This window comes from Balaenoptera physalus, assembly GCF_965194825.1.
Source record: "Balaenoptera physalus genome assembly, chromosome: 4".
In the NCBI taxonomy this organism is placed as follows: Eukaryota; Metazoa; Chordata; class Mammalia; order Artiodactyla; family Balaenopteridae; genus Balaenoptera; species Balaenoptera physalus.
Window position 1 is genome coordinate 10,786,714 of NC_138891.1, and position 25,570 is coordinate 10,812,283.

The 25,570-nt window shown below is 40.9% G+C and overlaps 1 protein-coding gene and 2 long non-coding RNA genes across 7 annotated transcripts in view; 1 reads left to right on the forward strand and 2 right to left on the reverse strand.

The window, feature by feature from the left end:
• Positions 1-25,570, reverse strand: part of LOC309659527 — a 381,336-nt gene that overhangs the window by 176,013 nt on the left and 179,753 nt on the right. The gene's annotated exons all lie outside the window — the stretch shown is intronic.
• LOC309659511 lies at positions 33-24,413 on the forward strand. Of its 2 annotated transcripts, none has more exons than XR_014262847.1 (3): positions 33-510; positions 11,315-11,485; positions 24,098-24,413. It is a non-coding gene; the product is annotated as an uncharacterized lncRNA (long non-coding RNA). The 2 variants fall into 2 exon arrangements; XR_014262848.1 differs by lacking the exon at positions 33-510 and adding an exon at positions 534-3,638.
• BTD (biotinidase) overlaps positions 10,405-25,570 on the reverse strand; it is a 67,788-nt gene continuing 52,622 nt past the window's right edge. For all 4 annotated transcript variants that reach the window (XM_082459323.1, XM_082459322.1, XM_082459325.1 and 1 more), the window contains exons 3-4: positions 22,849-22,998; positions 10,405-14,702 (exon numbers count right to left, since the gene is read on the reverse strand). In XM_082459323.1, coding sequence (XP_082315449.1) covers positions 13,530-14,702; positions 22,849-22,998 — 1,323 coding nt within the window. In that variant the 3' untranslated portion in view covers positions 10,405-13,529. The remainder of the gene's footprint in view (positions 14,703-22,848; positions 22,999-25,570) is intronic.

The following is a 25,570-nucleotide window of genomic DNA, read 5'->3' on the forward strand; positions in this document are numbered from 1 at the left end:
AAGAAGGCAAGCCTGACCCACACAGTTCATGCCTCTGCATGCATCACTGCTGCTAATACTCCGCTGGCCAAGCCCAACCTCAGTGAGATCGGGCAGTTGGCCGTGCTCGTTGGGGAAGGATAATTGGAGTTCAGTTCACAGTTCATTTAGCCCTGAAATGATGAGCCAGGCTAGCGTGTCACTGTTCTCAGTTTATCCCCGGGCATGCTTAGCAGTCTTTGCTCTCTGCCTGCTCCTTCCCTTGTTGTGGTTCCTTCTGGTGTAGGGGATTCAGATGTAAAACTGGGTAGCAAAAATGAATTTGGAATTGGAAAGCTCTTCCCTGGCAGTGTCAAACTGATTGGGTAGGTGTTTGATTTCAATGTAGCACCAGTCCCCTCTCTCATGTCTGACTGTGACCATCCCTTCCAAGTCAGAGCCTAATCTAACGGAAGACAGTAAAAGTACACGGGTGTAGAACACTCTCCACTGTCTAGGTCGTTTCCGCACCTCACAGTCTCCAGCACTCATGTGAGTCTCCATTTCTCTGCCTTCCTCTTTCTGTGTTATTTCTCATTTTCTTGAGGGTGGTTTACTCCTCTTGCCTTCCTATGATTCTTATCTGTCTTCTTTCTTGATTAGGACTGAAATGCAGGCTTGATTTGAAAAGCCAGTGATTTGGTCTTAAAATATTTCTTCCTCTTCGCCCGTCTCTAAACTTAAAGAAAAATTGCATTTTCGCTTTTAAGCCCTTCAGCAAACATTTTTTGAGTACACACTCTGCAGCAGGCACTGTCTTAAATCCTGGAGCTACACCAGGAATGAAGTCTCTGCCCTCAGGAAGCTTACATTTTAGTCGGGGAGAAAGACGAGAAGGATGTCAATGGTGATTATTCTGCAGAGAAAGATTTGTGAGATTTGGTATTTGGGGGAGATCCTTGATTTAAAAAATGCCTTGCCCGTTTATGCACTAGGGGATTACACAAACAATTTTTTTTTTTAATGGGATAACCTCTTTTTAAAAAAAAAAAAAATATATATATATATATATTTATTTTGGTTGCACTGGGTCTTAGTTGCAGCAGGTGGGCTCCTTAGTTGTGGCATATGGGCTCCTTAGTTGTGGCAGGCGGGCTTCTTGGTTGTGGCATGCAAACTCTTAATTGTGGCATGCACATGGGATCTAGTTCCCTGACCAGGGATCGAACCCCGGCCCCCTGCACTGGGAGCGCAGAGTCTTAATCACTGCACCACCAGGGAAGTCCCTACACAAACAATTTCTGATGTGAGACACCATAAGGTTTTGCTGAGAAAGTGGAAGAATGTTGAAGCAACAAACTAATAAAAGCAGGAAAAGGATAGAGAAAGATGGTGAGCTAATCCCCAAAAGCAAACCTGAGGTTAAACTAATCCAAAGCATGTCATAGGTTAACCCAGGCATCAATTGCCATTTAAATAGAGGGGATCTGGGTTGATTGAAAGTGTTTCTCAGATGTCTGCTAGCTCTGCCATCCCTAGTCCGTGCGTGACACGTAACTTGCTTAAACCTTCAGTTAGAAATGAACATGGCACAATGCTTGGGGTTAGGTTACCACTAAGCTCTAAAACAGGCTTTTCGGTAATGTTAGCCACCCCCCAAAAATGGGAAGTTGGTTCATTTCTGGTACCCAAAGTAACAGCAGTTACTGTTATATTGCCTCAGACCTAGTAGAAACAATCAAAACGCATTTTTTGTGTTGACAGTAAATTTTTCACTTAACGTCTTATTTCTTGTGTAACCTGGTTTGAACTCTTATCATGCCTGCCACAAAGGTGGTAGGACCCAGTATACATGAGAGGAAAGTTTCTTGTGGTTCTGATACTCATGGTAAGAAATGGCAAAGTCAAAGAGAATGTGAGTGAAAAGAATTCAAGGTAAAGGGGCTTCTTGAGAAGAGCTTTGTCTCTCCTCACATCTAGGTGGCCATAAGTGTGTAGGGGCATGGGAAGAAAGTCCATTGGTTGCCTGCAGTTAGGTGACTAGTAGCATTAGGACCTAAGACATTGCAAATGGTCCGAAAGCTTTTTCCAAGTGATGTCAGTGAAAATGGCAGAGCAAGGACCACTGAGTCTTGATAAGATCATTGACCTTTGTGGTGTTTCAATTTGCTCAAGGTGCATTCCTCATTCCAGCTCTGCAGGAGCCTTAACAGCTAAGCCCACATTCTTGGTGCAGACAAGCAGCCACCAAAAGAAGCAAAACAAAAGTAGAGCTCTTTCAAAGCCTCATTCCCAAGAATTGTCATTATTTTGCCTGTCTGATGGTTCCCTGGAAGATCCCACTTACCACACTGTCTGTAGTTGAGCTAACTCAAAGTTGACCCAGTGTGAAAGTTATTCTCCCTGGAGAGGTATTTGTTGAAAACAATTACAGGAAAGAGTTTTGGGGTTTTTTTTTTAAATTGAAATGTAGTTGATTTACAGTGTCATGTTAGTTTCAGGTATACGGCAAGGCGATCAGTTATATATATATATATTTCAGATTCTTTTCCCTTATAGGTTATTACAAAATACTGAGTATAGTTCCCTGTGCTATATAGTAGGTCCTCGTTGGTTATCTATTTTATATATAGTAGTGCGTATATGTTAATCCCAAACTCCTAATTTATCCTTCCCCTCCCCTTTCCCCTTTGGTAACCATAAGTTTGTTTTCTGTGTCTGTGGGTCTATTTCTGTTTTGTAGATAAGTTCATTTGTGTTATATTTTAGATTCCACATATAAGTGATATCATGATATTTGTCTTTCTCTGTCTGGTTTACTTCACTTACTGTGATTATCTCTAGGTCCATCCGTTGCTGCAAATGGCATTATTTCATTCTTTTTTATGGCTGAGTAATATTCCATTGTGTGTGTGTGTGTGTGTGTGTATACACCATATCTTTTTATTCATTCATCTGTCGACGGACATTTACATTGCTTCCATGTCTTGGCTATTGTGAATAGTGCTGCTATGAGCACTGGGGTGTATGTATCTTTTCAAATTATGGTTTTCTCCGGATATATGCCCAGGAGTGGGACTGCAGGATCATGTGGTAGCTCTATTTTTAGATTTTTAAGGAACCTCCATACTGTTCTCCATAGTGGCTGCACCAATTTACATTCCCACCAACACTGCAGGAGGGTTCCTTTTCCTCCACACCCTCTCCAGCATTTATTGTTTGTAGACTTTTAATGATGGCCACTCTAACTGTGTGTGAGTTTTGATTTGCATTTCTCTAATAATTAGTGATGTTGAATATCTTTTCATGTGCCTGTTGGCCATCTGTATGTCTTCTTTAGAGAAATGTCTGTTTAGATCTGTGCATTATTTGATTGGGTTGTTTGTTTTTTTGATATTGAGCTATATGAGCTGTTTGTATATTTTGGAGATTAATCCCTTGTTGGTCACATTGTTTGCAAATATTTTCTCCCAGTCCATAGATTGTCTTTTCATTTTGTTTATGGTTTCCTTTGCTGTGCAAAAGTTTTTAAGTTTAATTAGGTCCCATTTGTTTATTTTTGTTTTTATTTCCATTACTCTAGGTGACAGATCCAAAAAGATATTGCTGTGATTTATGTCAAAGAGTGCTCTGCCTATGTTTTCCTCTAGGAGTTTTATAGTATCCAGTCTTACATTTAGGTATTTAATCTATTTTGAGTTTATTTTTGTGTATGGTTTTAGAGAATGTTCTAATTTCATTCTTTTACATGTAGCTCTCCAGTTTTCCCAGCACCAGGCAAGAGTTTTAATGTTGCACTTGCCTTAGGAGGTGGATAAGAGCTGAGGCAAGCAACAGACAACCAAAAAGCTTAAAAGGAAAAGCTAGGGGAATAGATATCCATGAGACATGGTTCTAGGAATTCTAGAATGCCACAGATACGTGGAGTTGTGTGCATGCTTGTGGAAGACCCGAGGCTACCCGAAATTCTTGCCTGTGCCTAATTTTGAGGCTCTGCACAAACAGGAAGTGAAAGCCAATTTTCAACTGCCAGGCTGTGTTCTAAAGATGTGCCCTTACGTACACAGCCCCTTGGCAAAGACCAGGGAATTCTTTTGGTCCCAGATGTTTAAGGAAATCTCTGTCCAGTCGTTAGTGACAGCTAAGCTAAATGAGTAGAGACTTCATTGGCCACACATGGCAAAAGATACAGACTTTACAGAACATGTTCAGAAAAGTCACTGAACCGCTAAAACAAGCAGCAATAACAACAAACCCTGGGGAGGGAGAGGAATCTGATTTCCAGAATTGCCATGTTATATTATTTTAAAAGTCCAGTTTTCAACAAAAGATTGAGATATGCAGAGAAACAATGTATGGCCCATACACAGGAAAAACAATCAATAGAAACTATCCTTGAAGAAGCTGAGACATTGGGTTTACTACACAAAGAATGTAAATCATTTATTTTATTTTTTTAAGTTTATTTATTTAATTTATTTTATTTTATTCACTTTATTTTTGGCCGCATTGGGTCTTCGTTGCTGCGTGCGGGCTTTCTCTAGTTGTGGCGAGCAGGGGCTACTCTTCATTTTGGTGCGAGGGCTTTTCATTGCGGTGGCTTCTCTTGTTGCGGAGCATGGGCTCTAGGCGTGCAGGCTTCAGTAGTTGTGGCTCACGGGATCTACAGCGCAGGCTCAATAGTTGTGGCACATGGGCTTAGTTGCTCCACAGCATGTGGGATCTTCCTGGACCAAGGATCGAACCCGTGTGCCCTGCATTGGCAGGTGGCTTGTTAACCACTGCACCACCAGGGAAGCCCATAAATCATTTATTTTTAACATCTTCAAGGGGCTAACAGAAACCATGTCTAAAGAATTAAGAGAAAGTTTTTTTTTAAATGCTTCACCAAATAGAGAATATCGATAAATATATAGAGATAATATTTTTAAAAGCAAATGGAAATTCTGAATTTGAAAATTATAGTAACTGGAATAGAGGGCCTCAATGTTAGATTTGAGTAGGCAGAAGAATCAGTGAAATTGAAGATAGGTCAGTTCCTAGTCTTGAGGAACAGGGGGAAAAATGAAAAGTGATCATAGCCTCAGAGACCTGTGAGATCCCAACAAACATAGCAACATACACACAAGGGAAGTCCCAGAAGGAGAAGAGAACGAAAAGGAGGCAGAAAGAATATTTGAAGAAATAATGGCTGAAAACTTAAACAATTTCAAAAACGTTAATCTACAAACTCAAAAAGCTCAAAGAACTCCAAGTAGAATATAAACTCAAAGAGATCCAGCCTACACACATTATAATCAAACTATCAAAAGACAAAACAAGGCTCTTGAAAGCAGAAAGCATTTATTGGGCTTCACTTTATTGCACTTCACAGATAATGCATTTTTTACAAATTAAAGGTTTGTGGCAACGCTGAACTTTTCCAGCAACGTATGCTCACTTCATATCTGTCACGTTTTGGTAATTGTTGCAATATTTGGAATTTTATTCTTATTATATTTGTTACGGTGATGTGTGATCCGTGATCTGTGATGTTCCTATTGTGATTATTTGGGGGTGTCACGAACCACACCCATATAAGATGGCGAATTTAGTAAATGTGTGTGTTCTGACTGCTCTCTCTCCCTCTCCTCAGACCTCCCTCTTCCCTGAGACACAACAATACTGAAACTAGGCCTATTAATAACCCTATAATGGCCTCTAAGTCCTTTAAGTGAAGAGTCTCATGTCTCTCACTTTAAATCAAAAGCTAGAAATGGTTAAGCTTAGTGAGGAAAGCATGTCAAAAGCCCAGATAGGCCAACAGCTGGGCCCAGTGCACCAAACAGTCAGCCACATTGTGAATGAATGCAAAGGAAAAGTTCGTGAAGGAAATTGAAAGTGCTACTCCAGGGAACACATGAATGATAAGAAAGCAAAACAGCCTTATTGCTGATACGGAGAAAGTTTTAGTAGTCTGGATAGAAGATCAAACCAGCCACCACATTCCCTTAAACCAAAGCCTAATCCAGAGCAAGACCTTAACTCTCTTCAATTCTGTGAAGGCTGAGAGAGGGGAGGAAACTGCAGAAGAAAAGTGTGAAGCTTAGCAGAGGTTGGTTCATGAGGTTTAAGGCAAGAAGCCATATCTGTGACATCAGAGTGCAAGGTGAAGCAGTGAGTGCTGATGTAGAAGCTACAGCAAGTTATCCAGAAGATCCAGCTGAGATCATTAATCAAGGTAGCAACACTAAACAACAAATTTTCAATGTACATGGACTGCCTTCTGTGGGAAGAAGATGCCATCTAGGACTTTCATAGCTAGAGAGGAGAAATCAATGCCTGGCTTCAAAGCTTCAAAGGACAGGCTGACTCTGTTGTTAGGGGCTAACATTGCAGTTAACAATGCAGCTAACATTGAAGCCAATACTCGGATTCTGAAGATCCTGGGACCCTTAAGAATTATGCTCTCTACTCTGCCTGTCCTCCATAACAACAAAGCCTGGATGGCAGCACATCTGTTGATAACATGGCTTACTGAATATTTTAAGCCCACTATTGAGACCTGTTGCTCAGAAAATAAGATTCCTTTCAAGATGACTGCTCATTGAGAATGCACCTGGTCACCCAAGAGCTCTGAGGGAGATGCACAACGAGATGCATGTTGTTTCCATACTTGCCAACACAACATCCATTCTGCGGTCTATGGATGAAGGAGTAATTTTGACTTTCAAGCCTTATTATTTAAGAAATACATTTCTAAGGCTATAGCTGCCATAGAGAGTGATCCCTCTGATGGATCTGGGCAAAGTCAACTGAAAACCTTCTGGAAAGGATTCACCATTCTAGATGCCATGACAAACATTTGTGATTCATGGGAGGAGGTCAAAATATCAACATAAACAGGAGTTTGGAAGAAGTTGATTCCAACCATCACGGATGACTGTGAGGGTAGAGGAAACAACTGTAGATGTGGTGGAAACAGCAAGAGAACTAGAATTAGACGTGGAGCCTGAAGATGTGAATTGCTACAATCTCATGATAAAAGTTTAACAGATGAGGAGTTGCTGCTTATGGATGAACAAAGAAAGTGGTTTCTTGAGATGGAATCTACTCCTGGTGAACATGCTGTGAAGACCGTTGAAATGACCGTTGAAACCTATTCAAAGGTTTAGAATATTACATAAACTTAATTGATAAAGCAGTGGCAGGCTTTGAGAGGATTGACTCCAATTTTGAAAGGTCTTCTGTGGGTAAAATGCTATCAAACAGCACTGCATGCTACAGAGAAATCGTTCATGAATGAAGAGTCAAATTGATGGGGCAGACTGCATTGTTGTCTTATTTTAAGAAACTGCCAGTCACCGCGGCCTTCAGCACCACCACCCTGATCAGTCAGCAGCCATCAACACTGAGGCGAGACCCTCCACCAACAAAAAGATTACAACTCACTGAAAGCTCAGATGATGGTTAGCATTTTTCAGCAATAAAGTGTTTTTTAATTAGGGCATGTACAGTTTTTTAGAGATAATGCTATTGCACACCTAGTAGACTACAGTATATTGTAAACATAACTTCTATATTCACTGGGAAACCAAAAAAAATTTGTGTAACTCACTTTGTGATATTTGCTTTACTGCAGTGGTCTGGAACTGAACCTGCAGTATCTTCAAGCTGTATCTGTATTGAAATTTAGCTTCATTAATATGAACTAAATTGTTATAAGTTAACATGTTAGTTGGAATACCCAGGACAAACACTAAGAAGATAACTATAAATTATAAAAGAAATGACAAGAGAATTAAAATGGTACACTAGAAAATATCTAACACAAAAGAAGGCAGTGATGGAGGCCTAGAGAAACAAAAAAGAACAGATACAAAACAAATTGCAAAATGGCAGGTGTAAAATCTACATTATTGGTAATACATTGAATGTAAATAGATTAAACTTTAATTATAAGGCAGAGAGTAACAGAATGAATATAAAACATCCAATTATATACTATCTATAAAACATGTGCTTTAGCTTCAAAGACACAAATAAGTTGAAAGTCAGAGGATGAAGAGAAATACCATGGCAACAGCATCCAAAAGAGAGCTGTAATGGCTGTACTACTAAATAAATGAGAAACTATCTTGAGATTAATGAAAGCAAAAATATAACATTCCATTTCACTGCAGTGAAAGCAGTGTTTAGAAGGAAATTAAGCTGTAAACACAGTAAAAAGGAAGAAAGGTCTCAAGTCTATAATCTTCCAGTTTAAGAAACTAGACAAAAGAAGTGCAGACTAAAATCCAAAGCAGGCAGAAGAAAACAATAGAAATTAGAGCAGAAATAAATGAAGTAGGGATTCAAAAAAAAATAGAGAAAAATCAACAAAACAAAGTTCCTTTACAAAAATCAACAAAATTGACAAACTTGTAGCTAGAATGACCAAGAAAAGAAGACGATTGAAAATCAGGAATGAAGAGGGGGGAATTCTACTAACCTCACAGAAATAAAAAATTTATGAGAGTACTATGAATAATTACATACCAACAGATCTGCTAACCCAGATGAAATAAACAAATTCCTAGAAAGATAAACTATCAAAACTGTTTCAAGAAGAAATAGAAAATATGAGTAGGCCTATAACACGTAAAGACATTGAATTTTAATTAAAAAAACTCCCCAGAAAGAAAAGCTCAGGACCAGGTGACTTCACTGGTGGATTCTACAAAACATTTGAAGAATTAACACCAGTCTTTCACAAACTCTTAAAAAACTGAAGAGGGGGGAAACACTTCCCAACTCGCTCTGTGAAGTATTAACCTCATACCAAAACCAGACAAAGGCATCTCAAGAAAAGAACACTACAGACCCAATATCCTTTATGAATGTAGATGCAAAAATTATCAACAAAATAATATTGAACCAAATCTATCACCATCTAGAAAGTCTTATACACCATGAATATCCCTTATGAATACAGATGCAAAAGTCATCAAAAAAATACTATCAACCCAAATCTATCAATGCTTAAAAAGTATTATATACCATGACCAAGTAGGATTTATCCCAGGAATGCAAGATATTTTCAACATATAAAAATAAGTCAATGTAATACACTGTATAATAAAGGGGGTAAACACTTGATTATCACTATTAATGGAGAAAAAGAATTTGAAACCCTTTCATGATAAAAACACTAAACACTAGGAGTAGAAGGAAACTTCTTCATCTATGAAAAGCCCACAGCAAACATCATACTTAATGATGAATGACTGAAAGCTTTTCCCCTGAGATCAGAAATGAGGCAAGGATGTCTACTCCACCACATCTACTCAACACTGTACTAGAGGTTCTAGCCAGAACAATTAGGAAGGGGGGAAAAAAAGGGCATTCATATAAAAAGAAGAAGTTAATCTATTTGTAGATGACATGATCTGGTATATAGAAAATCCTAAAAACTCCACCAGTACATTATTAGTGCTGATAAGTTCAGCAAGTTTGCCGGACACAAGATCAATATAAAAAACCAACTCTATTTTTATACACTTGGAATTAACAATCCAAAAATGAAATTAAGAAAACAATTCCATTTATAATAGCATCCAAAAAATACTTGGGAATAAAAATAAAAGGAGTATAAAAATTTGTACACTAAAAATGACAAAACTAAATAAATGGAAAGACATCCTGTGTTCATGAACTGGAAGATTTAATATTATTAAAATGGCATTCCCCAAATTAATCTCCAGATTTAATGCAATACCTATCAAAATTCCACTGATATTTTTGACAGAAATTGACCAGGTGACCCTAAAAAGTTCATATGGAACTGCAAAGGACCCAAAATAGCCAAAACAATTTTGATAAAGAACAAAGAGGACTCAACGCTTCCCAATTTAAAAACTTACTACAATGCTACTGTAATAAGGAAAAGTGTGGTACTTGCTTTAGGACAGACATACAGATCAATGGAATAGAATTGAGTCTAGAAATAAACGTGTATATTTATGGTCAATAGATTTCAATAAGGGCACCAAGACAATACAATGGGGAAAGAATAATGTCTTTCAACAAATGGCACTGGGACAGCTAGATGCTCACTTGCAAAAGAATGAATTTGCACCCCTATCTCACAACACATAGAAAAATTAACTTCAGTGGATCGTAGATCTAAGTGTAAGAGCTCAAACAATAAAACTCTTAGAGGAAAACATAGCTGTAAGCCTATGACCTTTAATTAGGTATGACACCTAAAGCACAAGCAACCAAAGAAAAAAGATAAATTCGACTTCATCTTAAAATTAAAAATTTCATCACAAAATTTAAAACTTTTGTGTACCAAAAAACGGTATGAAGAAGTGAAAAGACAACCAACAAATGGAGAAAATATTTGCAGATCACTTATCTGATAAGGGTCTAATATCCAAAATAGGCAAAGAACTCTTACAACTAAATAATAAAAAGACAATCCAATTTTTTAAATGGGCATAAGATTTTAATAATTTCTTCAAAGAAGATATATGGGTGGCCAGTAAGCACTTGGAAAGATGTTCAGCGTTATTAGCAACTAGGGCAATGAAATCACAACCACGATGAGAAACCACAACCACTGAGATGGCTATGATTTTAACAAACAGACAATAACAAGCATTAGCAAGGATGTGGAGAAATTTGAATTCTTATACATTGCTACTAGGGATGAAAAATGATGCAGCCCCTTTGGAAAACAGTCTGTCTGTCTGACAGTTCCTCAAATAATTAAACATTGACTTGTATGACCCAGCAATTACACTCCTAGATATATACCCAAGGAATTGAAAACGTATATTCACATATAAACTTGTACATGAATATTCACGGCAGCATTATTCCTAATAGCCAAAAAGTGGAAACAACGCAATGTCCACTAACTTAATGGATAAACAAATGTGGTATATCTATACAATGAAATACTATTCAACCATAAGAAGGGAGAACTTATACATAATACACAAGGATAAACCTTGAAAACATTACACTAAGTGGAAGAAGGCAGGAACGAAAGGCCACATATTGTATGATTCCATTTATATAAAATGTTCAGAATGGGCAAATCCGTAGAGATAGGAAGTGTATTAGTAGTTGCCATGGGATGGGGGGAGGGAGAATGGACGTGACTGCTCGTGGGTACAGGGTTTCTTTTGGGGGTGAGGGCACTGAGCTGGCCGCCTGTGGGTCAGCACTGGCCCAGGTGGGTTTCCCTCAGCAGGGTTGAGGGCAGGCCCTCCTCTCGAGAGGCCATGGTGGGCACTGGGGCGGACAGGCTGCCGGCAGGCCGTGGCTTTACCTTCTCTAAGAACAGGACTTTTTAAGCCCATCGTTGTCTCTCACTCCCTCTGCGCAGAAGACCACAGAGAGGCGCAGCTGCACCCCCATGAGAAACCACACGGACAGCCGCTTCCCCCAGGCCTCATTCCACCAGAAATACACTGGGTGTCTGCCCCTGTGTTATGGTCAAGATCGCCATCTGCTTCCTAAGTTTCAGGATCACAGCTGACAGAAGCGTATCACAACCGTGAGTCACACATGCCTTTTTTTTTCCTGAAAATGATTTATTTTACTCATTTCCCCCCTGCCCTGCACTTTGTTCTGCCATCTGGCAACTACTTTTTATCATAAAAATCATAATTTCTTGTCCCCCTCATTTCTACTTCATGAGCAGTTAGTTCTAAATTGTCAGTAGATAGTAACTCGGGGAAAGTTCTCAGTACTCTGCTCAGAAGAGCAAAATGTGCATCCAGCAGGTGGTTCAAAAATGTTTGCTGGGTGAAGTAGCTCCACCAAGTCTGTATTTAGGCCTGGCCTCTGTCTCTCTCTGGATGATTTGAATCATCTTGGCAGGAAGCAACAATATGCATTTCTGAGATGATTTCTGTTTCCCTGGAGCAGGGGCGGCCACATCCGGAGCCGTGTGCCCCCTCCAGCTCGCCCCTCCCGGGTCTGCGCCAGCATCTGGTGGGAGAGGCCCCCGTCCCGTTCCGGGGGGACCTCCTGGGTTTCCTCAGGAATCCTGAGCTGTTCCTGCAAATTCCCTGAAGGCCGGCTTGACTCATGCTAGGCCTTTGCAAGCGGGCAGTGAGTCAGCGGGTCTTTGCTTCTTTCCCACATGGATGATTCAATACACATCCCACAAATGAGAAAACTGGGGCACAGCAAGGTTCAGATAAATAGTCGAGGTCTACGTAGTGAAGAGGAGTAAACAGGGAGGCCAAGAAAGTAAAGCTGGTCAGTCTGACCCTAGGATCTATGCTCTTTATTTTTCTGCCTAAAAGCCAGGAAAGGGTCTGGAAAGCCACACTGTGGGGGGAATGGGGAAAGAATTTCATTTTTTACTTCATGTAATTATGTGTAGATATACGCACATACTGTTTCTAAAAACCTAATTTATAAAGGAGATGAAACTAAATAGCCACACATTGAAGAGGCAAATCACAGAAAGCTAACTATCCATTTTCTTTAAAAGCTACCGATTTTCCACCTTAAAAATGATCTGAAACAGTTACTAGGCATAGAGTCAAAGTGACTTTGAAATGTTGGATACAAATAATACAGACCAGTGGCCTAAAGAATGTCTCCACACACTGAATATGACTTTGCACGTGCAGTTCATATTTTGGGAGGTCCTCGCTCTGTCCCTGGTGGGCTTTCCAAAGACACCTGTTGAGTGACTGAATAAAGACTAAGCGGGGCCAAACCCCACACCGTTCCTGCAACCCGTCTGCAAAGAGAAGGCCCTGCCAGCGGACTGGGAATGAATTCCCAGCATCGTTCCACCCCGCACAGTTGGGCAGCCGGAAGGCTCTTGCCCAGAGCTAGCGTGATTTATTAAGGTGTCTGGAATCCCTGGATGAGACACGCTGTGCACAGGAAACCTATGACTCATCTGTTCCCATCGCTGCCCTCTCCTCAGCACTTTTTTCCAGCCTCTCTCTCCGGGGCACTGCACTCTTTCTTTCCAGTTATTCTGAGTCCTGCCTGACACATTCCGATCACTGACAGAAAGGCAGATGTGAGAAAAGCTTCCCTTCTATTTTTAAAAGCTGCCTCAGGATCCACATTGCTGATGCTGCTGGCGGCTCTGGCACGATCAGTGCGGGGGGATGAGTTCTGGCCGAGCAGAATGGAAAAGTCCCCATGGCAGCCATTTCTAACACGGCTTTTGCTCTGAGAGTTTGTTTCTTACCCTAGAAAATGTTTGAGGCTTCTGAAATACCTGTATATCCTGGGTGTCACTTGATCAACAACAGCAAGAACACACACGAAACCTGCTGTTTTGTGGACATGTAAAATATAAACTGACATTTATTTTTGTTTGTGCTCTTAAAACAATTGTGTAATGGAAGATCTGCTGGAGGAAGACGTGGCTTGAAAAATCGAAATGTGAGTAGAAAATACCAGAAAATGTCTCACAAATTTGCGCTTAAGAGGAAAAGACACTGGCGAAAGCTGTCTCCCTACCTCTTCCCACGGCTCCCAGGATGGGCTCTGGGGCGAAGAAGTGGTCCCGGTGCTGTGAGCTTTGGCCTGTGCCAGTGCAGGGGGAGCCCACCCCACATCCCCTAGTCCTTCTCATACAACCGCCCGTAGAGAGCTGCCGTCACCAGGCCGGAGGACAGTCCGCTCTTCCTCAGGAAATAGTGATCATTCTCCCAGCCCAGCTGGTCAGGGGTTTCCAGGGTCATCCCTGAGGTCAGAAGCATTGGAAAGATATAGGAGGTACTGAAGTTCCCCCACAGGTGAAACTCAAATATCCCCGCAGCCTCTGTGACCTCCTGCCCACAGGTTTCAAAGCCAAGACCGCCACACTTGACCAGGGCACAGACTTGAACGTAGTAAGTGCCGTGCACAGTGTGAAGGCCGTCAAAGACCCCCAGGGCATACAGCTCCTTGGACAGAGTGGGCCTCTGGTAAAGCAAATGACAGCAAAGGCCATTTGCACAGACTCGGAGGTAGCCTTCCTTGCCCCACACGGGAACCAGGGTGAAATTGTCATACATCATCTCAGAGTTAAACGTGGGAGGGGCATTCGTGTTCCATTTGGGGGCTCCATCGCAGTGGACGTCCTGAGCATCCTTCTCAGAGTATGGCTCCCCTGCCAAGATTTTAAAAAACTTACTATGGGATGGGTCCATTTTCCCTGTGGCATTCCCTGTACCAATGAGACCCTGTGGATTTTTGGCTACCTGGGCAATTATAAGGTGACCTTCGGGGCTTTCCATGTCATGGTGCCAAAAGGACTTCAGAGGGGCGTGTATGCCACTTCCCGTCATCCCCAGAGATGGATGGTGGATGTTCGCAGCCAGAAAGTTGACGCCAAAGGTGATGGCGAAACCCCTCTGAATCTGAATGGCTGCCAAGAGTGGGAGCTGGTTCATCCAGGCAGTCGGATACACGACATGCTTCACCTCTGAGTCTATGAGGAGCCTGACAGCAGGGTCGAAGAACAATATGTCAAAGCAAGTGAAGATGCCAAACTTGCCAGCAAAGGGGGTATCAAAGGTGATGCGATCCACTTCCAGGGGCGTATTGAACGCTGCTTCAAAGTAGAGGTTTTGTTTGCGGTAGCTGTCAACCAGGGTTCCATTACTGCTGAACACCACGTTCGTGTTATACTGGTATCTGCCATCATTTGGGCACCCAGGGTCACTGCTATGACAAGGCTGCTTTGTCCCAAGATTGGCCACCAGGAACATCTCTCCCTTGACAGCCATACAACTCAGGCGCTGGAGGACCTAGAGGGAAAACAAAAAGTGTAAATAAAGGAAATTTTTAAACCCTGCCTTTTTCTTACAATTTTAAAATAGTACCTGTATTGTATCGATAATATATACATAGCTATCATAAATCAATAAGAAAAAAGTAACCACTACTGAAAGCGTGCAAAGGATGTGAACAGATGTTTGTAGATGAACAAATACAAATGGCCAACAAACATTGACAAGATGCTCAGTCTCAGTAGTAGTAAGGAGATAAAAATTAAAATGATAATGAGGTATCATTTTTCACCTCTGTAAGATTGGCAAAAATTAAAAAGACTATTCTATCTTGCATTGACCAAAGGATGGGCAAACAGGCACTCATGCACTATTACTGGGGATGCAAAGTGCAATCAAAATCTTTTAAAGGGAAAACTTGGTGCTCTTTAAAAAGTAATTTTAAAAGTGCTTATCTTGGGGGGCTCCAATCAATATGGTGGAGTAGAAGGGCATGGAGCTTACCTCCTCCCACAAATACAACAAAAATACATCTACATCTGGAACAATTCTCACAAAATACCTACTGAACGCTGGCAGAATATCTCCAACACCCAAAATCGCAAGAAGTTATCTCCACACAACCGGGTAGGGCGAAAGAAGAAAAAGGAATTGGGACAGGACTTGTGCCCCTGGGAGGTAGTTGTGAAAGAGGAAAGGTTCCCACACTCTGGGAAGCCCCTTCACTGGAGAGGAGGATCAGCCAGGCCACTGCCCTGCGCTCCTCAGCCTGAGACGCGCATCCACTGGTACGTGCTGGGGCTGGGTGCTGGAACTCGGGCTTCAGAGGACAGACCTGGGGAGAGCACTGCGGTTGGCTGCAGAGACAGCCTGAAGGGGCTGGAGTGTGGTATGGGCTGCAACCAGTGGTATACATGGAGAAAGCCCGGGCCCTCCATAGAAGCGAAGAGCCTTTGTCAAGGAGCGTGGAAGGGAGGGGCGAGCCTGCCATAGTAGCCTCACTTTTGGCATGCTCATGGCAGGTGTGTGCCACCATTGAAACCCCATTGTCAACACGCATGTCAGCAAAGTGAGCGGTGGGGCCCACCACAGCAGCCTCTTTCTCCATGCGCTCCTCTACGAGCTCTGGGAGCGTGCTAGTGGGTTGCCCACATGCAGAGGCGGGGCTGAAATCTGAGCCCTCTCCCTGCGGCTGTGCAGATTTACCCTACTGGCGCCTGCTTTGTAAACTCAGTGCCTGAGGGACACCCAAGTGGACAATGTACTCCCGTGGCTGGGACAGGACTGGCCTTAGCATCTGTGGGCTTTGTGGGTGCATGTACATAGAGGCTGGGCCAGGGTCTGGGCTGCTTCCATAGCTCCCACAGCAGGTCCAGGTGTGTGACTACTGCAGTCTTGGTACCTGACTTCAATGGATTTGCACTGGTAGCCTTGTGAAAACAATGCCTGAGGGACATCAGGGCTGACTGACAGCATTCCCAAGGCGGAGATGGGGCTGAAGGCAGTGCCAACAACAGTGTGTACTTTGTGAGCACACAGGTGACACCACAGAGCATCCTCACGGGTGAACAGCTCTGGCAGAGGACTATTCAGTGGGTCCTCTCCCAGTGGGAGCGCTCCAATCCTGCCTACTTCGCACCCCAGCTCAGAAATGGGTCCTAGGGGCTTCTACTCCAGCAACTAGGGAGCAGACCCTGCTCAATACCCAGTGCAGGCTCTGGTCACCACAACACCACCACACCTCCTATCAAGGGCATAACGGCCAGCACACACTGAGGAAAGAGGTCGCAGGCACTCATAGTGAAAACAGCCCTCATACCAAAAAATATTAAACCCACACAGGCTACACAGGGACGCTGCCACATAAAAATAGCCTTCCAGGACCACAGTAGATAATTGTTTCTCCCAAACTCACAGAGTAAGAGAAACATAAGTAAAATAAAGAAGCAGAGGAGCCATTCCCAATGAAAAGATCAAGAAAATTCCCCTGAAAGAACAAACAATGAAACAGATCTCTTTAACAGACACCAAGTTCAAAATGGAGATCATGAAAATACTAAAGGAATTAAGAAGGACTATTGATAGAAATGCAGATTACTGTAAAAAGGAACTAGAAACTATAAAGAGGAGCTAAGAAAAATTAGAAAACTCATTTGCCCAGACAAAAGCTGAGCTAAAGGCAATGAACAGCAGATTGAATAATGCAGAAGAACAAATAAATGATCCAGAAGATAGAATAAAGGAAATCACTCAATCAGAACAGTAGACAGAAAGCCAGATAAAAAAAGATGAAAGCAATATAAAAGACCTATGGGATAATATAAAACATGCCAATCTACACATAATAGGGATTCCAGAGGAAAAGAAAGAGAAAAGGGGATCGAAAATGTATTTGAAGAAATTACAGCTGAAAACTTCCCAAACCTAAAGAAAGAAACAGATATCCAGGTACAGGAAGCACAGAGGGTCCCAAACAAGGTGAACCAAAACAGACCTACACCAAGACATACTATAATTAAAATGGCAAAAGTTAAAGATAGAGGATTCTAAAGGTAGCAAGAGAAAAACAGAGTTAATTACAAGGGAACCCCCATAAGGCTACCAGCTGATTTCTCTACAGAAAAGCTGCAGGCCAGAAGGGAGTGGCAAACTGCAACCTAGGATACTCTACCTAGCAAGATTATCATTTAGAATAGAAGGAGAGAGAAAGACTTTCCCAGACAAGCAAAAGCTAAAAGAATACAGCAGTAGTAAAGCTATCCTAAGGGAAATATTGAAAGGTCTTCTCTAAATAGAAAAGAAGAAGGAATCTATAGGAAAGAGGAAAATCACAATTGTAAAATAAATCACTTAAATAAGCCAGTACACAGATTAAAAAAAAAAAATTCTGTGAAAGCAATGATAACCACAATGAACAGCAAACAGATGAATATGAAGGTGTAAAATCATAAAATAATTAAAATCATAAAATGTGAAAGAGGAGAGTATGAAAACGTAGATCATTTTTCTAGAACGTGTTTCAGTCTATATGACTACCAGTCTAAAGCAATTAGATATAGGAAGGGGTTAACATACTTGAAATACAGGGTAGCCACAAATCAAAAACATACAATATATTCACAAAAACCAAAAAGAAGAGAACGTAAGCATAATACAAAAGAAAATCATCAAACCGCAAAAGGAAAAAGAAAAAGGAACAAAGAAGAAATTAAAAAATCAAGGAGAAAACAAGTTCTAAAGTGGCAATAAATACATATCTATCAATAATTACCTTAAATGTCAGTGGACTAAATGCTCCAATCAAAAGACACAGAGTGGAAGACTGGGTTAAAAAACAAGAGCCTACAATATGCTGCTTACAAGAGACTCACTTTAGGGCAAAGGACACACATAGATTGAAAGTGAGGAGGTGGAAAAATATTTCATGCAGACAGAAATGACAGGAAAACAAGGGTCACAATACTCATATCAGACAAAACAGATTTTAAAACAAAGGCCATAAAGAAAGATAAAGAAGGACTCTATATAATGACAAAAGGATGAATACAAGAAGAAGATATTACACTCATCAACATATATGCACCCAATACAGGAGCAGCCAAATACATAAAACAAATACAGACATAAAGGGAGAAACTGACAGGAGCACAATAATAGGAGACTTTAACACCCCACTCACATCAATGGACAGATCTTCTAGACAGAAAATCAATATGGCAACAGAGATCCTAAATGATACAATCGAACAGTTGGACTTAATTGATATTTTCAGGACATTAAATTTTAAAAAATGCATTCTTTTCAAGTGCACATGGAACACTCTCTAGGATTGACCACATACTAGGGCACAAAATAAGCCTCAACTAATTTAAGAGGATAGAAATTATTTCAAGCATCTTTTCTGACCACAATGGCATGAAACTAGAAATCAACCACAGAAAAAGAAATGAGAAAAAAACAATTACATGGAGACTAAACAACATGCTGCTAAAAAACCAATGGGTCAACAATGAAATCAAAGAAGAAATTAAAAAATACCTTGAGGCAAATGACAATGAAAACACAACCATACAAAATCTATGGGATGCAGCAAAAGCAGTTCTTAGAGGGAAGTTCATAGTGATACAGGCCTTCCTCAAAAAACAAGAAAAATCTCAAACAAACAACCTAACCTACCACCTAAAAGAATTAGAAAAAGAAGGGCAAACAAAACCTAAAGTCAGCAGAAGGAAGGAAATAATTAAGATCAGAGAGGAAATGAATAAAATGGAGATTAAAAAACAATAGAAAAAAATCAATAAAACCAAGAGCTGGTTCTTTGAAAGGGTAAACAAAATCAACAAACCTCTGCTCAGGCTCACCAAGAAGAAAAGAGAGGGGACCCAAATAAACAAAATACGAAATGAAAAAGGAGAAATAACAACCAATACTGCTGAAATACAGAAAACCATAAGAGAATACTATGAACAATTATACACCAACAAATTGGACAACTTAGAAGAAATGGACAAGTTTCTAGAATCATACAGCCCACCAAAACTGAATCAAGAAGAAATAGATAATTTGAACAGACTGATCACTACAAGTGAAATAGAATCTGTAATAAAAAAAAAGAAAAGAAAACTTCCTACAAACAAAAGTCCAGGACCAGATGGCTTCACTGGGGAATTCTGCCAAACATACAAAGAATAACTTATACTGATCCTTCTCAAACTCCTCCAAAAGGCTGAAGAGGAGGGGCCGCTCACAAAGACATTCTATGAAGCCACCATCACCCTGATACCAAAACCAGACGAAGCCACTACCAAGTAAGAAAATTACAGGCCATTATCTTTGAGGAATATAGATGCAAAAATTCTCAACAAAATATTAGCAAACTGAATCCAACAACACATAAAAAAGATCATGCTCCACAACCAAGTTGGCTTCATCCCAGGGTCACAAGGATGGTTCAATATACGCAAATCAATGTGATACATCACATCAACAAAAGACAAAAAACACATGATCATCTCAATAGATGCAGAAAAAGCATTTGATAAAATTCAACACCCATTCATGAAAAAATCTCTCACCGAAGTGGGTATAGAGGGAACATATCTCAACATAGTAAAAGCTTTTTATGACCAACCCACAGCCAATATAATACTCAAAGGTGAAAAGCTGAAAGCCTTCCTGCTAAAATCTGGAACAAGACAAGGATGCCCACTCTCACCACCTGTATTCAACATAGTATTGAAAGTCCTAGCCACAGCAATCAGACAGGAAAAAGAAATAAAACGTATCTGAATTGGAAGGTAAGAGGTAAAACTGTCATTATGCGCAGATGACATGATACTATATATATATATATATAGTCTATAGTAACACTAAAGACTCCACACAAAAACTACTAGAACTGATAAATGAATTCAGCCAGGTAGCAGGATACAAGATTAACATACAGAAATCAGTTGCATTTCTCTACACTAAAAATAAATGATCAGAAAAGGAATGTAAAAAAAAAATCCCTTTTAAAAGCACATCAAAAAAAAAAAAATACTTAGGAATAAACCTGACCAAGGAGGTGAAAGACTTATATGCTGAGAACTATAAAACATTAATAAAGGAAACTGAAGATGATTTAAAGAAATGGAGGGACTTCCCAGGTGGCACAGTGGTTATGAATCAGCCTGCCAATGCAGGGGACACGGGTTCGAGCCCTGGTCCGGGAAGATCCCACACGCTGTGGAGCAACTAAGCCCGTGAGCCACAACTACTGAGCCTGCACTCTAGAGCCTGCAAGCCACAACTAATGAGCCTGCGAGCTGCAACTACTGAAGCCTGCGTGCCTAGAGCCCTTGCTCTGCAACGAGAGAAGCCACTGCAATGAGAAGCCCGCACACCACAACGAAGAGTAGCCCCCGCTCGCCACAACTAGAGAAAGCCCATGTGCGGCAACGAAGACCAAACACAGCCAAAAATAAATAAATAAATTTTTAAAAAATAATTAAAAAAAATAAAGAAATGGAAAGATATCCCATGCTCTTGGATTGGAAGAACTAATATTGTTAAAATGGCCATACCGCCCAAAGCAATCTACAGATTTAATGCAATCTCTATCAAATTACCCATGACATTTTTTCACAGAACTAGAACAAATAATCCTAAAATTTATATAGAACCATAAAAGACCCAGAATTGCCAAAGCAATCCTGAGGAAAAAGAACAAAGCTGGAGGCATAACCCTCCCAGACTTCAGACAATACTACAAAGCCACAGTAATCAAAACAGTGTGGTCTTGGCACAGAAACAAACATATGGATCAATGGGACAGAACAGAGAGCCCAGCAATAAACCCACACATCTACAGTGAGTTAATCTTCAACAAAGGAGGCAAGAATATACAATGGAGAAAAGACAGTCTCTTCAGCAAGTGGTGTTAGGAAAGCTGGACAGCCACATGTAAATCAATGAAGTTAGAACACATCCTCACACCATACACAAAAATAAACTCAAAATGGCTTAAAGACTTAAATGTAAGACATGACACCATAAAACTCCTAGAAGAGAACATAGGCAAAACATTCTCTGATAGAAATTGTACCACTGTTTTCTTAGGTCAATCTCCCAAGGCAACAGAAATAAAAGCAAAAATAAACAAATGGGACCTATTCAAACTTTATAAGCTTTTCTAAAGCAAAGGAAACCATAAACAAAACGAGAAGACAACCTACAGACTAGGATAAAATATTTGCAAATGATGCAACTGACAAGGGCTCAATTTCCAACATATACAAACAGCTCACACAACAACAAGAAAACAACCCAATTGAAAAATGGGCAGAAGACCTAAACAGACATTTCTCCAAAGAAGACATACAGATGGCCAACAGGCACATCAAAAGATGCTCAACATTGCTAGTTATTAGAGAAATGCAAATCAAGACTACAATGAGGTAGCACCTCACACCGGTCAGAATGGCCATCATTAAAAAGTCTACAAATAACAAATGCTGGAGAGGGTGTGGAGAAAAGAGAACCCTCCTGCAGTGTTGGTGGGAATGTAAATTGGTGCAGCCACTGTGGAAAACAGTGTGGAGGTTCCTCAAAAAACTAAAAACAGAACTACCACATGATCTAGCAACCCCATTCCTGGGAATATACCCAGACAAAACTATAATTCAAAAAGAAACATGCATCCCTGTGTTCACAGCAGACTACTCACAGTAGCCAAGACATGGAAACAATCTAAATGTCCATCGACAGATGAATGGATAAAGAAAATGTGGTATGTGTGTATAGATATATACACATATACATATATATATACACACAATGGAATACTACTCAACCATAAAAAGAATGAAATAATGCCATTTGCAGCAACATGGATGGACTTAGAGATTATCATACTAAGTGATGTAAGTCAGAAAGAGAAAGACAAATACCTTTGATATCATTTATATGTGGAATCTAAAATATACACAAATGAACCTATCTATGAAACAGAAAGAGACTCACAGATATAAAGAACAGACTTCTGGTTGCCAAGGGGGGCTGGGGAGGGATGAATTGGGAGTTTGGGATTAGCAGATGCCAACTACTATAGATAAAATAGATAAACAAGGTCCTACTGTATAGCACAGGGAACCATATTCAATATCCTGTGATAAACCATAATGGAAAAGAATATAAAAAATAGTGAATATATATAACTGAATCACTTTGCTGTACAGCAGAAATTAACACAACGTTGTAAATCAACTGTACTTCAGTAAAAATAATACAATTAAAAAATAAAGATGTCAGTATCTATGAGATGCATAGAAAAGAATATAGGTGGATGCACTGATGGCAGTTTGTCTAGAAAGGGAGGTGGATGAGGGATAGGGTGTGGTGAAGGTGGGCTTTCATTTTTTTAACTTTGATTTGTTGTAGAAGCATATATTCATGCATTTCTTGTGTGATTAACAAATAGAACGATCCACAGATGAGTAAATGCCTCATAATAGCAGACATTCTTTAAGTGAATGACTGTGGCACATGGAGCTCGGGTTTGGTTCTCAGACCCCTAAGGGCTCCTGTCAATCTCATTCAACATGTCCTGGCTCTTGGCCCCTGGCTTGGTTCATCTCCGTGAGCCTCCCACCTCCTGAGGAGGAAGGCCGGTCCCCTTACATACTTCCGTGTCATTGAATCGGTGGGGCTCCAGGCATGGGTTCCACCTGACCAAGTGGGGAGAAGGCATGAAGTCCAAAAACGGGTAAATGGATGTTCTTGTAAAGTTGAATCCGTGGATGCCATCTTCTGGAAACACTATAATCTGTACACCCTGCAAGTCAAAACATCAGAGAATAGTCCGTTAGCAGATAACGGGAAGCACCCCTTCATTCCTCTGACAGCCGTCCTGCAGCTGCTCTGAACCAGGAACCACAGAGGTCCAGACGTGGTAGCTGGGCTCGGCAGGGATCTGAGCCTTGGGGGAGCCGTCTCACTTGGCCTAACTCTGAGGGAAGAAAGACAAAGTCTTCTAGGGACCAGCAAAGTACTGAGGGCTGGTCAGGGAAGAAGGTTACAAGTGAGTCTGGCTGAAGGGAGCAGGAGTTTGGAGGGGTTTGGGGTTGGTGGTGGTGCCATGGGAGATGGAGCGGTGACTGTAACAGGCCTGAGTATCAGGCTCAGCAGATGTGCTACCGCTAGTCCGGTGGGTGGTTTTCAACCTTCATTGTGCTTCTAAATCAGACAGGGGACTTCTGAAAACACAATCTTTGTTTAGCCGTGATGCTTGGGCCCATCCCTAAAAAGTCTGCTTCAATCAACTGTGGGTGGGGTCCCGGCAACAGGTCCCCACGTGATTCTAACGGGCCCCAGTGGGCTGGTGGGTGAAAGTCAAGTGCATTGATTTCAGCATAGGAACCAGGACTTGCTCTAACTTGCCTTTCTCCCACTGGGAGTTAGGAGACTCCCGTCAGAGCCCTGACCGCCCTACAGGCCTTCTCCCACAGCTGGAGACACTGGGGGCCCTTGCCTGTGACAGCCCGAGGCTCCCTGTGACAGTGGCAGCAACCTGAGGAAACCCAAACAAACAGGGCGGCCCTCAGCTCCCAGTGCCAGGGCCCCTTCGGCTGCCGCTCTCCACTTACTCGGCTGAAAATGTTAAGCCTGGGGCAGCATCACCCCACAGTGAAAGGTGGAGGAGGATGGCAGAGCAAGCACGAATAATCTAAAATAACAGGCAATTTGAGTCACTATTTCTGGAATGCACTGCAAACTCCTTATAATTTTTTTGCTGGTTATAAAAAAATTTTCAAAAGTTTAAGTGTAGAAAATTTGGAAAAGACAACATAAAGGAAGAATTCATAATCCTATATCATGAAGATACTTATTGTTAACATCTTGCCTATTTTCATTTTTTCCCCCTCTCTGTATAGGTGTGTGCGTGTATAATTGAGACAATAATAAACAAACGGTTTTCCATCTTGACTCTCTCACTACAGAGCATCAAGACTACAAAGATACCTTCAGAAATATCACTTGTATTATATGCTGGATTATATTTAAGAGGACACCACAGTTTATCATCCTCTGTTATTGGGCATTTGAATTGTTCCCAACATTTTGTAATAAAAAAACTGTGTTGACCATCTGCGTACAGGGTGCTCAAAACACGTCCTGAATGAGCATTGTACACAAACCTGTGATTGGAACTCTGATTCTTTCTTTAGAATAAAGCCTTAGAAGTGAAAATACTGAGTCAAGTGTATGAAAAATTTTAAATTCTTAATATACGTTGCCAAGTAGCTTTCCAGAAAGCTTACAGCAATGTACACTCCCTCCAGCAGAATATGAGGCTGGTCATCTTATTGCACGTTAGAAAGAAAAATTATCACAAACTTGGAAATAAAGCAAGGCGAAGAATTTATGTATACATTCTTTGTATACGTGTATCTTTCTACAATATACCAGGGTACTGACAAGCACACTCGAGGATTATTCATCTAGTGAATGTATCACTGTTTGACTTTGCTATTTAATAAAAAATCACCCTAAACATGACAGTTTTATTGCCCTGTAGGACATTAGCCTGTTTTGTATCTATTAGCAGATTCATTTCAACATTCATTTGACTGATGGACACACTCACATCTGTTCCTCAAGTTATCTTTTGAACCAGCTTTACCATCTTACTGGTTCCTGAGTTAATTAATGAGTTAAATGAGAGCTTTGACACATGTCCATTCTTCTCGATGTGTAAGAGTCATGTTTCTAACTTTCTGAAAATTATACTTGGACACATGTTTTCCTTTATTAAAAACACAACTTTGAAAGCACTGAATGGTTTCCTATGGACATTAACAGTTATGGATACATATTAGATTAATATTAAAATTAAGTTGCATTTCCTAATATACATCTGCCCAGAATGAGGGCTCAGACTTGAGCCGGGACAGAACTTTGGGTCTGATGTGATTACCCATCCATTCTAGGAAGGAATTTGCATTCCTGATAAAGGGCTTGAGCAACTTTCTGACAGACCAGTGAGCTCAAGAACTCCTGGGGAATTCCGGGTGCCAGCCCAGCTGACCACCCAGCCTAATATCTTTAAGCGCAACTCCTTTTCTTCCCTGTAAATGAGAGAACTCATTTAATTGGCCTGCAGGGACCTCTGCCCTTATAGCAAGTTTGATATAAAACTTTGACACATGCACGGCATCAACCAGTGTTAGAGGTTACTTTAACACATATAACCACCACGTAGGGGAGCCGAGATGTCTGTAAGCCCTAAAAATGACTGGATCAACAGCTGTTGTCCCTGCTCCTGGACCACAAACACAGAAGGAATGATGCCTGCAGGCAGCATGGGTTCAAGAAAAACATGTTATATGTTTCATTTGGGGGGGCAG